Source organism: Helianthus annuus, chromosome 8, assembly GCF_002127325.2.
Source record: "Helianthus annuus cultivar XRQ/B chromosome 8, HanXRQr2.0-SUNRISE, whole genome shotgun sequence".
Lineage (NCBI taxonomy): Eukaryota > Viridiplantae > Streptophyta > Magnoliopsida > Asterales > Asteraceae > Helianthus > Helianthus annuus.
The window spans coordinates 138205900-138221170 of NC_035440.2; the positions used below are offsets into that span (position 1 = coordinate 138205900).

At 38.3% G+C, this 15271-nt stretch overlaps 1 protein-coding gene across 3 annotated transcripts; it reads right to left on the reverse strand.

The window, feature by feature from the left end:
- Nucleotides 1-1758: 1758 nt before the first annotated feature.
- On the reverse strand, nt 1759-9551 carry LOC110907920 (diacylglycerol kinase 1). 3 transcript variants are annotated; one of them, XM_035976765.1, is made up of 10 exons: nt 9457-9540; nt 9258-9350; nt 9085-9177; nt 6909-8191; nt 5384-5750; nt 5188-5264; nt 4257-4376; nt 3594-3758; nt 3137-3274; nt 1759-2052 (listed from the first exon to the last, which is right to left on the reverse strand). In XM_035976765.1, exons 4-10 carry the CDS (start codon nt 8085-8087, stop codon nt 1903-1905), a joined length of 2196 nt encoding a protein of 731 aa, XP_035832658.1. In that variant the 5' UTR covers nt 8088-8191; nt 9085-9177; nt 9258-9350; nt 9457-9540; the 3' UTR covers nt 1759-1902. The 3 variants fall into 3 exon arrangements, with proteins under 3 accessions (XP_035832658.1, XP_022008523.1, XP_022008522.1); XM_022152831.2 differs by having other exon boundaries at nt 9109-9177; nt 9258-9551; XM_022152830.2 differs by having other exon boundaries at nt 9258-9551.
- Between the last annotated feature and the right edge of the window lie 5720 nt (nt 9552-15271).

Sequence of the window (15271 nt, forward strand, 5' to 3'; positions counted from 1 at the left end):
GAGATGGGCATATCGGGTTTTTTTGTAATACCCGGAACCGGTTCCGGGTAGGAACCGGGTACGAACCGATTTTATTTATAAAATGTGGAACCGGGTCGGAACCTACGGGTTTTTTGAACCCGGAACCGGTTCTACTGTTAGCCGGGTAGGAACCGGAACCGGGTCCAGGTCGGTTCCACCGGGTCGGGTTTGGAACCGGTTATTATGCCCATCTCTAGCCTCAATGTTATGATTAATGTTAAATATTTGACTCCTCGTGGCTAATCTCGTCCAACTTGGACTTTAATTCCCGGGGGTAAAATAGTGCAGGATAGGGATCCTGTCCATTAATCCAGAAGTGTGAGAAGTGTATTATAACACTATATATAACACTATATAACACCATATAAACACCGTATAACACTATGTAACACCATATAACATCATATAACACTATGTAACACTATATAACACTATACATCTATCATAGACATGCTATCAGACAAAATATAGTGTTATTTTTGTTATATAGTGTTACATAGTGTTATATGATGTTATATGGTGTTACATAGTGTTATACGGTGTTTATATGGTGTTATATAGTGTTATATATAGTGTTATAATACACTTCTCACATTTCTCACACTTTTGGATTAATGTATAGGATCCTCTATCAAATAGTGCATTCAATATTTGTGTCTTTAATAACAAATGAGAGTTCCAATTGAATTATATATTTATGTAAAAGATCAAATACAAATAAAGTTAACGTACAGAACGTACGAACTGGAGGAAGAGACAAAAAAGCGCGATGTCATTTTTGTAATTATCAGTAACTATCAAAATTACTCTACAAATGATCCTGTAGAGTAATTTTGATCTTTTGTAGAGTAATTTTATAAAATCTTCTGGTAAAGTACTTTTGTTCATGTATGATAATTATCAAAATTACTCTGCATCAAAATCACTTTACAAGTGAATCAAAATTACTCAGTAGAGTAATTTTGATCTTGTAGAGTAATTTTGTAAAATGATCTTGTAGAGTAATTTTGTTAGCATTTAGTTATGGGGTTTAGCTTTATGGTTTAATTTTTAGCTTTTAGTTTGTGTGTGTGTGTGGGGGGGGGGGGGGGTGGTTAGTGTAATTTGATAATTACCCTACAAGATCAAAATTACTCTACAAGAGCATTTTACAAAATTACTCTACAGTATCATTTGTAGAGTAATTTTGATAATTACCCTGCAAGCAGATAATTACAAAAATGTCACCGTGTGCTTTTTGCTTTTTCATGTTATTCGTGCGTTTAGTACGTTAAGTTTATTTGTACAGTAACTTTCCCCTATATATTTATGCAATTGAGATTCCAAGCCGGGAGTCTCACTGGAAGCAGCCTCTCTATTCCTACGGGGTAGAGGTAAGACTGTCTACATTTACCCTCCTCAGACCCCTACCTTAGCTTTGCTGTTGGCTTTGCTATTGGTGGGATTTACTGAGTATGATAATGATGATTTATGCAATTGAGATTATAATGTTTGTGATGAAACCATAAAACTGAAGTGACACATTACGTGTATATAAGCATGTAGCATTCATGCAAGAATGTATCTGTTAGATTCAATAATCAATAATCTGATGTAGAATTTATTGTCTGCTTGGGGTCCACATCATTGCAATGTTCCATGCAGACGATGACCGACACATTTGCACGGAATCTACACATACAGTATTAGTCACAGTTTACTAAAGAACGAGTCGATTTGGGTTATGATATATCTTAATGGGTTAAACAGGTCAAAAAGCTTTTCATTTTATAGTTATTACAAGGGTTGTATACAAGTATAAAAGAAACACTTGACGATAAAACACGACAACTATAAAATATAAATATACGAATTGCTACTCACAGGTACGTAGTACTAGTCCTAGGATAGTTTGAGTGCCATTTCCTGAAGAAGAGTGCGTTTCTGTGATGCATTTATCACGTGATTTGTTTCGGCATGTGCCAGCACATCAGCTACTATAGCTGCTGCATGACCAAGAGGTTCCTCTGATGATCTTTTCAGCAAGAAAGCCTAATTAACACCAAACCCAACAAAACTTCAACTCATCATTATTGGCCAAAACAAATTCGAGTTAAACAATGTGAATCAGTACTTAAAAGAGAAGAATAATGACTTTAATTTTTTATTTAGTTAAATGAATGTAAGGAACTAAGGATATATAGGTGAATCCGTTCTAGATGCATTAATGTAAATAGAGGTGATAAAATAGAAAAGCCGCGCAGGCTGGGTAAACACAGTTAATGTTCTGGTATGTGTTGGTTGACCTCAACCACTAAGCCAATAGTGAAAGAAAACTATACTAAAAATTATACCCACGTTATATATTATAGGGCTGCAAACGAACAGAACGTGCGGCGAACAAATTGTGAACCGTACGGCTGGAAGTTCGTTCATTTAATAAATAAACGAACACGAACAATAAATTGTGTTCGTTTAGTTAAATGAACGAACATGAACACATGCTGCATTTGATCATTTATGTTCGTGTTCGGTAACGTGTTCGTGTATGTTTGTTTGTGTTCGATAGTTTATTAGTATTTTTAATTTTTCTATTATGTCCATGAACGCTTGTTTGTGTTTGTTTATTTCCATTTGTGATCATGAACATTAGCTTGTGTTCACGAACGTTCTTTTGCATTCGTTGCCTAAAATTAACAAACGAACACGCTCATTTCCTTAACAAACGAACACGAACATAAAATCTCGTCCGGTAAGTGTTGTGTTCATGAACAGCTCATGAACAAATGTATTTCCTTAACAAACAAACATGAACAAGGTCTTGTTCGTGTTACGTTCGGTTCGTTTGCTACACACACACACACACATATATATATATATACAGAGAGAGAGAGAGAGAGAGAGAGAGAGAGATTCGTTCAAGAATCAATAATATGCTAAGAACAACATAGTGCATCCTTTACCTAATGTTTTAAATTTAAACACAAGACGGTTATGTAAGCACCTCTGTTTCCCACTACTTATGTTATGTAAAAGTGCATTTTGTGGTTCTCATGGTTCTCAACTTGGTTATAAAACAAATGTGCCCCTATATCTGTGTGTGTCATACTAAGAGAGGGAGGTTGAAAGAGAGAACCTGGCCATGATGTGAAATGGTTAATGTGCATGGTGACTGCATCCATGGTTCACCGTCTATTTGAACAGGCAATTGAGCAAGAAGCTGAATTTTAATGGTCTTCCCTTGTGCAAGCCTCCGAGCTCTAGAAAGCCCTACCTGGAAAAAAAAAATATGTATATACTCCCTCAAATTAAAAAAAAAAAATATATATATATATATATAAAGAATCTCGTTTTCTCATGTCAACAATGTATGGCTTAAATGGAGGAAACTAGAAACAAAAAGATTATAACTTTCAGACGGGCAAATTGTATAAGGTAACCAGCTTCCAAAAAAATGGATCCAAGACTATCTGATCTGTTGACAGCTAACCAGCCAGAATCTTGACATGGCAGTTGACTTGTTGAAACTTTTGACCATGTTGACTTTTTTTAGATGTAGCATCTGAAAACAAATTGTCTTAAAGTGATGTTACCTGAAGCTTCCCAAGATGCCAGGTCCCTGATATGCTCACAACTTCAAGTCTCTTATCGTGCATAGATTGCGGATCAAAATTATCATAATTATCATCTTCATTCTGCCACAAATCTACACCGCCCATATAGCTTCCAATATTCACAACAAGAACACCCTCAGCATCCTGAAGAAAAGTAAAGCATAAAAATGACCAAAGTTCAGTACATGTAGCAATGACAAAAAAAAAAACTTGTATACAATTCTAATTTACTTGGGACATAACAAGGGTGGAAATTTCCGGCACGACATGGAAATTTAATCCGTTTAATAAACGAGCCGTGGTCATGGTGACCTGTTTAACCCCGTTTGATTAAACCAGTGGACCCATTTAGCCCATTTTTTACAACCAACCAACCCGACAATCCGTTTGACAAGTTTAGAAAAATAGGTTAAATGGGTAGGGCTCGGCTTACATGATTTTAAATGTGTGCAGGTTAGGACTGATGTTTTTAACACGAATAAATATATGTGTCGTGTTCGGCAATTCTGGTTGAACAATTCAACCACAAACCCAAAGTTAGTCAACCTGACAACCCCCCTAATCAACATTGCATATTTCTTGGGCAAATAATACATAACAGTTTTTTTTTTTTTTTTTCTGATGAAAACATTTTGAACTAACCTCAGGGACCTCGATATCAACGCCGTCCACCTCCACTTTAACTTGCCAAGGGTAATCTGCAAATGTTCTATCCATAATAGTCCTAGCTCCTTCTCTAGCATACAAAACTTTATTCATAAACTGCAATCATAAACGGACTACTTTTAGCTTGGTGAAGTAGTGAGCACAATGTGGCAACTGTCACATAATGAATGCCCATCATTGATCAATGGTCATTTAAGACGCATCAAGTTACGAGTGACTACAATATGCAACGATAAAGTGTTTCACTTGCATGTGTATGAAAATGAATTATTAAAGATGAGTTGATATATTCCAAATTGTCAGCAGCAATAATTAATAACCATGTGCCCACCTCAGTTCAACAAGAGTGAACTGAAAAGAACAACAGCAATAAAAATCGAATCAACTGAACCATACATGAACTCTTTGTATCTATTAGGCAATCATTACAGGCATTATGACCAGATATTTTGGCCAGTTTGTAATACTAACTTCCTGCTATTGGACTTGGATGAAATACATGTTTTAAGCCTCAGTGTATACATTTAAGAGGGAAAAACAGATAAGTGTACATATAGGGGTGAGAAGAAAACCGAAAAAACCAAAAACAAACAAACCGCACAAAAAACCAAAAAAAGGAACCGAAATTTACGGTTTATTTATAATAAAAACATTAACATGTTTATTTATCTTTGAAATGATTTATCCATTGCCTACAAGAAATAACAAAATCTAACATAAAATAAATGATTTTCAAAGTATTAATATTGTAAAAGAAAAAGTCTTGATAAAAACTTTAGAGAATCCTAAAAATAGATTAGAAGTTAGGTTTATGCGAACGATATTTATTAAAAAGGTTAAACATAATAACTTAAATGTAAACATCTAAGAAAGGTTATTTTTAAATCTTACGTAATTTTGTGCCTACCTGGTTATAGAATTTCTCTGGATTCTCCTCCCTCAGATTGTGAATTTCTAGAGCAACCTTTGCATCGCAACCTACCCCTGCAGTGATATGTTTCAAAAGCATCCATGTAATTAGACGATAACAGAATCAAGTATGACAACACAGCCTAAGAAAAAAGGATATGTAAAGTATTCTAAGAAAATGACGTTTCACATACCAAGATAATTATTCATAAATTTAGGGGCACGGAGCTGTTTTCCCTTTTGGGTTGTTATGGAAATCTTCCAACGATCAAGAATGGTTACAGCAGCATGCTCTATATCTTGCAGCATTGTACAGAGGCCTCCTTGTCTCTCCACTGATCCCAAACCACCTCCCCAACCTAGAACTCTCGCCAGGTCATTTCCAGTTCCAGCTGGCAGAATAGCAACCGGTGGAGGAGAAACAAAATTCTGCTTTTCAATCGCATCCAATACCCATCCAACTGTTCCATCCCCGCCACATACGAGAATTCTGAAATTGGGTACTTTTCTAAATAGATAAAGACCGACTTCTGGACCCTCTATTGAGCTCAACTCAAAAACCTAGAAACCATTAAATCGTGACTTTTTTAAGAAAAAGGCAACCTATGAAACTTCCTTTTGATGATCATCAACTAATTACATTAAGAGTAAAGTACACGGATGGTCCCTATGGTTTACCAAAAAGTTGAATTTGGTCCCTAGCTTTCCAAAGTAAACAAATGGTCTCTGTGGTTTGCACTTTGTAACACAATTAGTCTTCACCAACAAATCTAAAGGTTTAAGTAGGTCCAAGTTAGGGGCTAAATGCGTTACAAAGTGCAAGCCACAGGGACCATCCATGTAATTTTGGAAAGCCAGGGACCAAATCCAAAATTTTGGTAAACCACAGGGACCATCCATGTACTTTACTTTTACATTAATCATACCAAAGTTGGCTTAGAAGAAAACTTTTGGTATGAGTCTGCAATTCCTTGTACACATTTTCAAATTCTCCTTTTCCGTTATAAATTTAAAAGGCAGCATTAGATTTCAAAAGTTATAAGTAAGGTTTACTTATATTTGTGTATTAAAATAGAACAGCGATCTAACTTGAATCTAAGAAAGAGATAGGCAGTTAGGCATGTGTATCTCTATAGAGTAATAACTCTGAGCTAAATGCAGAATATCTAATGTTTAAGAATATCATAGATACAAATTTATGCATTCTCGCTCTCCACAATTTGAATGGCAAAAAAAGATCTTTTTGTCAAATTCAGCAATTACAGAAATAATAAACCTTGCTTTTAGCAAATATTAAATAGCAGATAAAAAAACTTCATGAAAGTATCCAATGAGTATTTGGAGACCTTATGAATTATGATTAGAGGTGCCAATTTCAATCTATTTTACTTATAAATGGACTGTTTGATCCCACACGATTCAAATCAGAAGAGTTAGCTAAAAGGAAAAAAGGGTCAAATGGATCAAACTGGCTAAAAGGTTTAAATGTCACCCACCCTAAATATAATGTTAATGTATACAACCTCCGAAATTTGTTATACTAATAAAATTGCTTTTGCATTCATGATTAACACATTAACTATTTATAAAAGCAATTTAAATTGTTCAAACAGACCCCTTTCAACCCAGGAGCGTTTTAACATGTAACCCATTACTCAACCATGGACCACCCAACCCATCACCCACCCATCTAGCCATCTGTACTTAATATGAACTGACCTGAACAGGGTTCAGGAGTATATTCATACGAAGTCTGAGTGAATCTCCACGTTGAGCACCACTCTTCTTGTTAATGAAAACTAAAAGAGGCCTTGCATCTGGACCCAAATCAGTCAACTCATATTTCTGCTTCATTCCTGCTAAGTAGGACTCATCTCTCTGACTATTAGATAAGCTTCTTTTAAAACTCAGCTTTCTACTTAACTTGTCGACCACATTACCGTTTTGGTTTGGACTTGTAACTTCTGTGTTCGTGTTCCCATTTTGGTTTTCATGTGTTCGATTTGAGACATCATTTGCTAAACTACTGTTTGCCGTGCTTTCTGTAGAAGATTCCCCTACACCACCATTACTTCTTTCCACAGAGACTTCATTTCCTTGCTTTTTTTTCTTACTTTGGCTTCTAATAGTCGCACGTACAGAGGATGCAATCTCATTGGCTCCGTGAGTGATGGAACTCAAGATTCCACCTGACTGACTCAATTCCTTAACATGAAGAGGTGACACAATCATCCTTCTAAACGGCCCCAAATCACAAACATCACCTGTGTCACTATAAAAACCACTATGACAGTCAACATGAACCAACCGTTGACACCATAAGCAACACCATATTGGTGAACCACCAATAAAAGAAGCACTACATGGCTCTTCACAGTGGCTGCAAAACGAGATTTCATCGGGTTGGTCAACCACCTCGGTCCATCGGATAGCCCATAGGTGCAGGACATGTGTAGCCCCAATCATGGATACACATTTACAATCTCTGTGAGCGTTTTTTGAACAACTGAGGTGAGCTGCGGCCCCACATATACTACAACGGTGAATAAAACTATCTGAAGCCACCACGGGTCCAAGAGTCTGGGAGGATGATACTGATTTTAAACACACACAACAATTCAAGTTTTTACCACGTGACCCAGATTCCAGATACCATGTATGAGCAGCTAGAGGAACCTTCTTTCTTGATTTTGGATCCTTCTTTTTTCTTGTTGTAGCTTTCACTAAACTTAAACTGTTGTTTCTTCTCCATTGGTAAGCAGTATACACAATAGTTAAGATACCAATAATGCCAGCAACAAAGCAAGAGAAGATGAAGATCCGTGATTCTGCTAATTCAGATGGATCTTTATTTATCCATGCTGGAGGCAAAATCTCAGGTTGACTGTAGTCATCCATTCTCTAACTTCCACTATTCTACATGCAACAAGTTCTAACTCTTGTTTAATGCCATCATGAAGTCTGGAAGTGGATAACCCTTAACCTGATTACATATATATCACCTACAAAACAAAATAAATTGTGTGTGTGAACATAAACAGAGAGATAGCAAATCTGACAGACAATAATAACACTAAATACTGACACAGAAAGTTTCAAAAACCCTATTCTTCCATGAATCACAGTAGTCAAAAGCACCAAAGGCACGAGCCTAGGCGAGGCGCAGCAAAACCGCCTTGAGTGCATCGATGCATAACAGACCTGGAAGAAACCGGTCTGAACCTACAAAAATCATGCCTGAACTGACCTAAACTAGTCTAAAACAGTCAAAACAAGCCAAAAACCAGTCAAAACAAGCCAAAAACCAGTCGAAACTAGTCTAAACCAGCCGAAACCAAAGGTCCAAGCCTAAAACAACCAAATTTATGCCAATGAAGTTTTCCTATCACCAGTGGCGAAGCTTGACCCGAATGATGGGGGGTCGAAAACGTATATACCCAAAAATTTCTATAGAACCGGGGGGTCGAAAAGGTATATATCCAAAAATTTCTATACGAAAACTACATATATAACACTACTGAGCGAAAAGTTGGGGGGGGGGGGTCGGGCGCCCCTCCCCTCCCCGCCCCTTCTATACTTCGCCCCTGCCTATCACTCAAACCGCTACCACCACCAGCAATGGTGTCTACAATTAAAAACCCTACCAAACACAGGTACAACTTCTCTGCTTACAATTACTTCAACAATAACCAAATCAAACCAAACGCTACTTCAACAACAAAATTCTAGGTTTTCTATCAAAAAAACATATACACACTAATCATCACCATTCAACAAGCCATTACTCTCCTAATTTCCACCAAAACACAAGTCAAAACAAGCACACAGACACAGAAATCACTACAAACTGCAAATACATACAATCAATCATTCAAAAACGAAGATAAACACTTACAAACTGTATATAAGTTGTCTGTACCGATCGAACAAGCAGAAACCGATCTCGATTGAGCGAGTGAAGTGATAAACCCTAACGGAAACGATAATCCTGAATCACACAAACAGCAAATCACCACAAACTGCAAAAAAAAACAATAAAATCTTTCAAACACAAAAACAAACACTTACAAACTGTATATATATCTGTCTGAAACGATCGAACAAGCAGAAACCGATCTCGATTGAACAAGTGAAGTGATAAACCCTAACGAAACGATAATCCTGAATCACGCAAAGAGCAAATGGCAAAAAGTAACAAATTACATCGATTGCATTCAGATTACTATGCAGATCTGTGTAGGTTCAACTTTTTGGTATGTATACGTACAGATATTTGTATGTATCTTTGTATTGATATTTTATTCTGTTGTTTGGGGAAAAAGAAGATTCAGATTCCTTCTAATTTCGTGTGCGCGCGATACTACCCCGATTGGTTCGAAGAGAGGAAATAAATGAGTGTGATGACGTGGCTTTCAAAAAGAAGTGGGGTCCACTTGAGTTTTTTTGAATGACAACCATGTGGCGGTCACGTGGCAGGGGGTGATTTTATTTGTCACACAACTTCTTATCACAACATATAAATTTATGATTTATTGTTAAACGATGTTAAGTAAAAATGGTAAAAGAACAAATACAATAATGAGATATGTATATAGCTAAGACCAACCATAACTACAACTATCACTCCGTTGGGATGGGTTTTTAAGATTAAGAATATTCAAACTATGTGTACGTTCAAGATCTGATGTGTACCGGATCAGACGATATAGGATGCATGGTATCTACGTTTAAGTTGCATAGAGTCTTTCAATTATTATATGTTTTGAATTATTAGTTGTGTTGCAAATAAAAGGGATGGTGGGATCCCACTTTCACCCATGTTATAGGTGAGTCAAGTTGTGTCAATCCATGTTTTATTAGTCTGGTAGTTAATGTCCATGTTTTATTGGTGTTGGAGTTAGTGGAGTCATGGAGTCTTGTAATCCTTTAAAAGGGAATGTCGTTTGTGTTATGAAAATCATCAGAAAATCGTCCCAACATTCCTCTCTCAATTTCTTCTGTACTTCCTTTTATTTTCTTTTGAACCATTCGGACCACAATAGTGATATCAGAGTTATCGTGATCCGATGGAAACCCGTAAGAAAACTCTTGAACAGTAACAACAAGAAACATAGGAAACCTTAGCTCGTCATGACACCCAGTTCCAACAATTGATTACCGAAATGCAGGCTCTTCGAGCCTCTTTTCAAGCAATTCAGAATCAACCACCAGGTGTCGCGGGGGGCGGTCCCGTGGTCGTCGATGCGGTTGCCCACAAGCCTTATCTAAAGCTCCGATTTCCGTGATTTGGAGGTGATGATCCGATTGGGTGCTTGTATCTTGTAGAACAGTACTTCGAATTCCAGAAGATTGCAACCGAAGACCAAGTACAGTTAGCAGCCCTTCATATGGAGGGGATTGCTTACAGTGGTACCGTTGGATGACAAAGATTCGTGGTCCAATAACATGGCTCGAATTCTCTCAGGCAGTTATGGCTCGATTCGGTCCCACGGGTTTCCATCGGATCACGTGGCGATGTACCTAGAGGCGTTTGAAAACTTATCAAACCAAGTGGACGGATTACCGGCGCCGTTTCTGCTGGGGTGTTTTAGTGGGGGACTTAAGGAAGAACTCCGATTAGAAGTGAAGATGAAGAAACCCCGTCATTTTGTCGGCGCCATCGGTTTAGCAAGTTTAGTAGAAGACAAGTTTAACCTAACAAAAAAGGATGTTTCAGCCCACTTGCACTTCAAGTTCCTCTCAATAGGGTTGTTCTTTTACTTCGACTTCCTCAGGGATTTTGGGCCCCTGCCCCACCCAACGTTTATCCCTTCCAGCCCCTAACCTTATTCGCAGGATCTCAAACGTTGAAGCATGTGACTGTCGTGAAAAGGGACTGTGCTACTATTGTGATGATAAGTATACACCTGGTCACAAATGCAACAAACCCCAATTCTTTATGATCTGTGACATGAACGAAGAAGATGATAGTTGCCCTAATGATGACATCGTATGTGACAACTGTCAAATTTGCATGCATCCGTACAATTATTAGACAATGATTAATGCTTAATGACTGTGTTGAATTATAATTAATTACTTGAACTGCTTTCTGTCTAAGGCTAGAGTGTTCGTACAAATCCACATAATCGGACCAGTCACTCTTACCTGGGAACTCTGTTAGGATCTGAGGCTGTCATGATTATGCTTGTTTGTAAGAATTTGACAAGTCAATGGATATAAAACAATGTAAAGTGCAGCGGAAATGAATACAAACTTTATAAACCTAATCAAAGAAGAGAATAGTTTGATAAACACATGCTTTTCCATTAAGTTGAATGATTACAATGAAAATCAAAAGATTACAAGCATGCTTACAATACTAAGCTCCCTCTCAGCCTGATGCCCCAAGGTTGGTTGTACAAGATGAAAGGATTGAATTGAGGAGAAAAACTCACTCAAAACGATCAAATGTAACAGTACAGAGTACTGTTACATTTATAGACAATCCAAACCACTGAAGCATCTCAGCTGACGTCACCATGAAAGTGACATCTAACAACCTAACAAACTCTATCTACTGATCTATACAACTACTGCTTTGCTAACTACTGATAGTGTATAAAGTTTACATAAGATGAATAGATATGCTGCTGCATTATTCCACTGCTGTGAACCTAGCAGTACTTGTCATGATCAGCAGTGCTTGACTCAGGGCAGCAGATTGAACAGCAGAGCTTTTAGTCTTCATCAGTCCTTGAGTAGAATCAGCAGTTGTAGGTCAGCAGATGTCTATAGACAGTACTTTGGAGCATATCAGATGTTTGAGCCACATTCAAGGGGAAAGCAAAGTGTAGGCTGCTGCTTATTGTTAGTCCACTGATGTGATCCGGTTTTGGCTTTACATTATCTGTTCCTCTGGTAGGGTTCAATCCCAACAATCTCCCCCTGGAACAGATAATGCCAAAACTCTTCATTATTCAGGACCTTTATTTCTCACCAAAAGTTCCTTAGCTTGTCTTTTAAATTCAGCTTCAAATTCCTTGGAACTTAGATCATCTTCATCCCTACACAGTGTAAGTTCAAGGAAATCCTGCAAATTTTCAACACTAAGGCCTAGTGCTTCTTTCCTTGATATGTACTTCACTTCACCATTGGTTCTGACCAGAGTCAATACGTGGGTCTTTTGATCAGATATCCACTTTAGTATTTTTAAACCAAACGGGTTTCTTGGGAGAGATTTATTCTTTGATGAGTTTGGAGATGATGGCCTTGTGAACACTTGCAGACTTTCAGACATTCTTTTGAAGGCCATCTCAATGACATTGTTAGCTGCAGCTATGTCTTCTGCAGTCTCTTTTTCGATCAACTCTTGCCTTTCATTGTCTGTCATGCCTGTTGTAGTGTTTGGTGATGCAGGCTTGGTTATTACCTTTTTAAAAAGGTTCTGAAGCTTTGTTGGGTTCTCTTCTTTTAATCCCATTTTCATGATGGCATCATTGAAGTACTCAGCTTCCTTTTCCTTGACCTCTTCTTCAGACAGTTGTTTTCCTTTTTCTTGGTTTGACATAAGAGTAGGATTATCTGCTGATTTGAACAGTGTTTTGAGGCTTTCAATCTGCTGTTCAAGCTTCATCATTTGTTCACGTTTCTTTGAAGCGCCTGAGATAGTTATCTTTCTTTTCTTCAGCCTTTCATAGGCTTCATCAGTCTGCTGTTTTGACCATTTTGATATGGCTTCAGCAGTATCCATTTTTGCATCCACCAGCTCCTTTTTCTTTCTTTTGTACTCAGCAGTGAGGTCAGCAATGAGCTTTTTGTATTTGCTCCAGTTTGGAGCATTTTTCTTCTTTGTATGATCATTCTTGATTCTATCAATCCTATCAGCCTCATGCTTTAGAGCAACTATTGGCCATTCTTCAAACTGTTTTTCTTCAGCAGGATAGAATTTTTCTTTCATGATGTAGGCTAGATATTGTTTTCTTAACTTTTTGCGTTGTTCAGCCTTTTCTTTGTTCAGTTCTTGTGCGAACTCTTCCATCTGCTTTACTTTTGTGAGGAAGAAATCCAGTCTTTTAGCAATGCCTTCTTCGCTTAGACCTTCACTTTCACTCTCAACTTTAGCTCTTAGTTTAGCTTGCCTTGCCTTGATTTTGAGGTAATCATCCATATCCTCTGGTGGCATGTAGCCTATGAGTGAGGAGAATCTTCTTTTTGAAGGATCTTCTTCTGTATAGAATTGCCTCATCTCATTTTTGATAGCTTCAAGTTCTAGTGGATATTGTGCAGCATTAGGATCATGTATGCCCTCATCGGCAGAGATTGGCTTTCTTTTTCTGTTGAAGAGCTTTGGTTGTGATGTAGGAAAGGTGAGAGTAGTGGTGGATGGTTGATTAACAGTGGTTGAAACAACTGGTGTCTCAACTACTGTTGTCATTACAACTACTGATGTATCAGCAGATGTCTTCTGCTATTGAGCAGGGGTTGTGATGGCAGTTGTTTTAGTTGTGATGAGTGGTTGACTAACAGCAGTTGAAACAACTGGTGTTTCAACCACTGTTGCCATTACAACAGATGTTATAACATCTGTCGTCTTCTGCTTTTTGGCAGGAGGTGATGATGGGTTGGCTGTTTTTGATGGTGATGGTGGTTTTGGTGTTGTAGACATAGATGGTGGTGGAGCAGTAGTTGTGGTGGTGTGTGGTAATGTGGTGTGTGTTGATACTGCAGTTTTAGTTTGGCTATTTTCTGGCTCAACATATATACCATCATCAATTCCCTTTTTCTTCCACTTGATCTTCTCCCCCTTTTTGGCATTATCTGAGAAGGGTTCGTTCATGAAGAGAACAGTGGAGGGAACTTTTCCAGAGGCACTTTGAATGTGAGCTTTTATAGCTTTAATATCTGCCTGAGTATCCTTGAATCTTGATTCCACCATATTTGTCAGCTTTTGAACATGTATAGCATGTTGCTGATCTGCCATCTGCTTTTGTTTTTCCAGCAGTGGTTGAAATAGGTTCCATAACTCATTTGCAGCAGGTGCCTGTTGAGCAGGTGCTTGAGCAGGAGGAGCAGTGGATTGGGCTTTCTGAGCTTTTAACAGCTGCTGCACCATATCTTTTATTTCAGCAACTGAGGTTTCAAGGTTTTCGACCCTGCCCGTCAATTCCTGATATCTTGAATCATCACCTGAATTAACAGGATCATCTGAATCCCCACCAGCAGCGGTTTTACCAATGAATGACTTAGGAACAGAGTCCCAAAAGTCAGCCATTGATGCCCCTTGTTCTTGGTACTGGGGACTTCTTTCTTCAGCACTTGATAACCTTTTGATGTTGCCAGTAGTTAAAACAATCTCACTGGTGGTTCTCAGTGGTGCTATTGAAGAAATTGCCTTCAAGGGAGTCTTATGAATGTAACCACTGTCCAAATGTAAACCAGTGGGTTCAACATTTGTAGTGGCTGCTCCACTTGAACTACTGACAGGAACTACTTGTAATTCCTGCAGTATAACCTCCTCAGTTGTTGTTGGGATAGCAGAAATGTCAACATCAGACCCAGTCACCTGTTGAAGTATACTCTCAGTGATAGGTGGTTGAGAGGAACTGGTTTGTGTCTGAGTAACATCAGCTGCATGCAACAAGGTTATGGTGGATGGTGGTATTATGTGGGGTGAGGGTAAAGGGGTTGAAAGAGATATGTCCTTGGGATCAGGACTGTGGAAGATGGATCCGAGTGGGTCCAGAGCTTCATATTGTGGTGTCCCTATGTTTACAACCTGATCCTTTTGTGAGGATGCAGGAGGAGTTTGAGGCAAGGGTTGAGATCTTTCTTCCACCTGCTGTGAGGAAGTAGCAGCAGTGGTTATTGGTGACTTTTGTGCTGTCACTGGCATTGACTCTGGGATCTCATCTTCCAGAGATGCCTTTGTTTTGGGTTTGGTGGGCTTTCTGGATATTTTCTTTTTGGTTCTTTTTGTGGTGGCAGGTGTGGGTTTCAAAATAGTGGGAGTACTGCTTTGATCACCTGGAGCAGTGGGCTCAACAGCAGATACCTGAGGAGCAGTTTCATCTGCTAAATTCTGCTCAGGTACCCTGCTTTTG

What these genes read in the sequence shown, in the direction of transcription:
- LOC110907920 (XM_022152831.2), bottom strand. Translation starts at nt 8,087, where the DNA reads ATGGATGACTACAGTCAACCTGAGATTTTGCCTCCAGCATGGATAAAT. An exon ending in TTGATATCGAGGTCCCTGAG is followed by an intron (nt 3,759 to 4,256) that starts GTTAGTTCAAAA and finishes ACTTTTCTTCAG; the next exon opens with GATGCTGAGGGTGTTCTTGT. An exon ending in CCATTTCACATCATGGCCAG is followed by an intron (nt 2,053 to 3,136) that starts GTTCTCTCTTTC and finishes GGTGTTAATTAG; the next exon opens with GCTTTCTTGCTGAAAAGATC.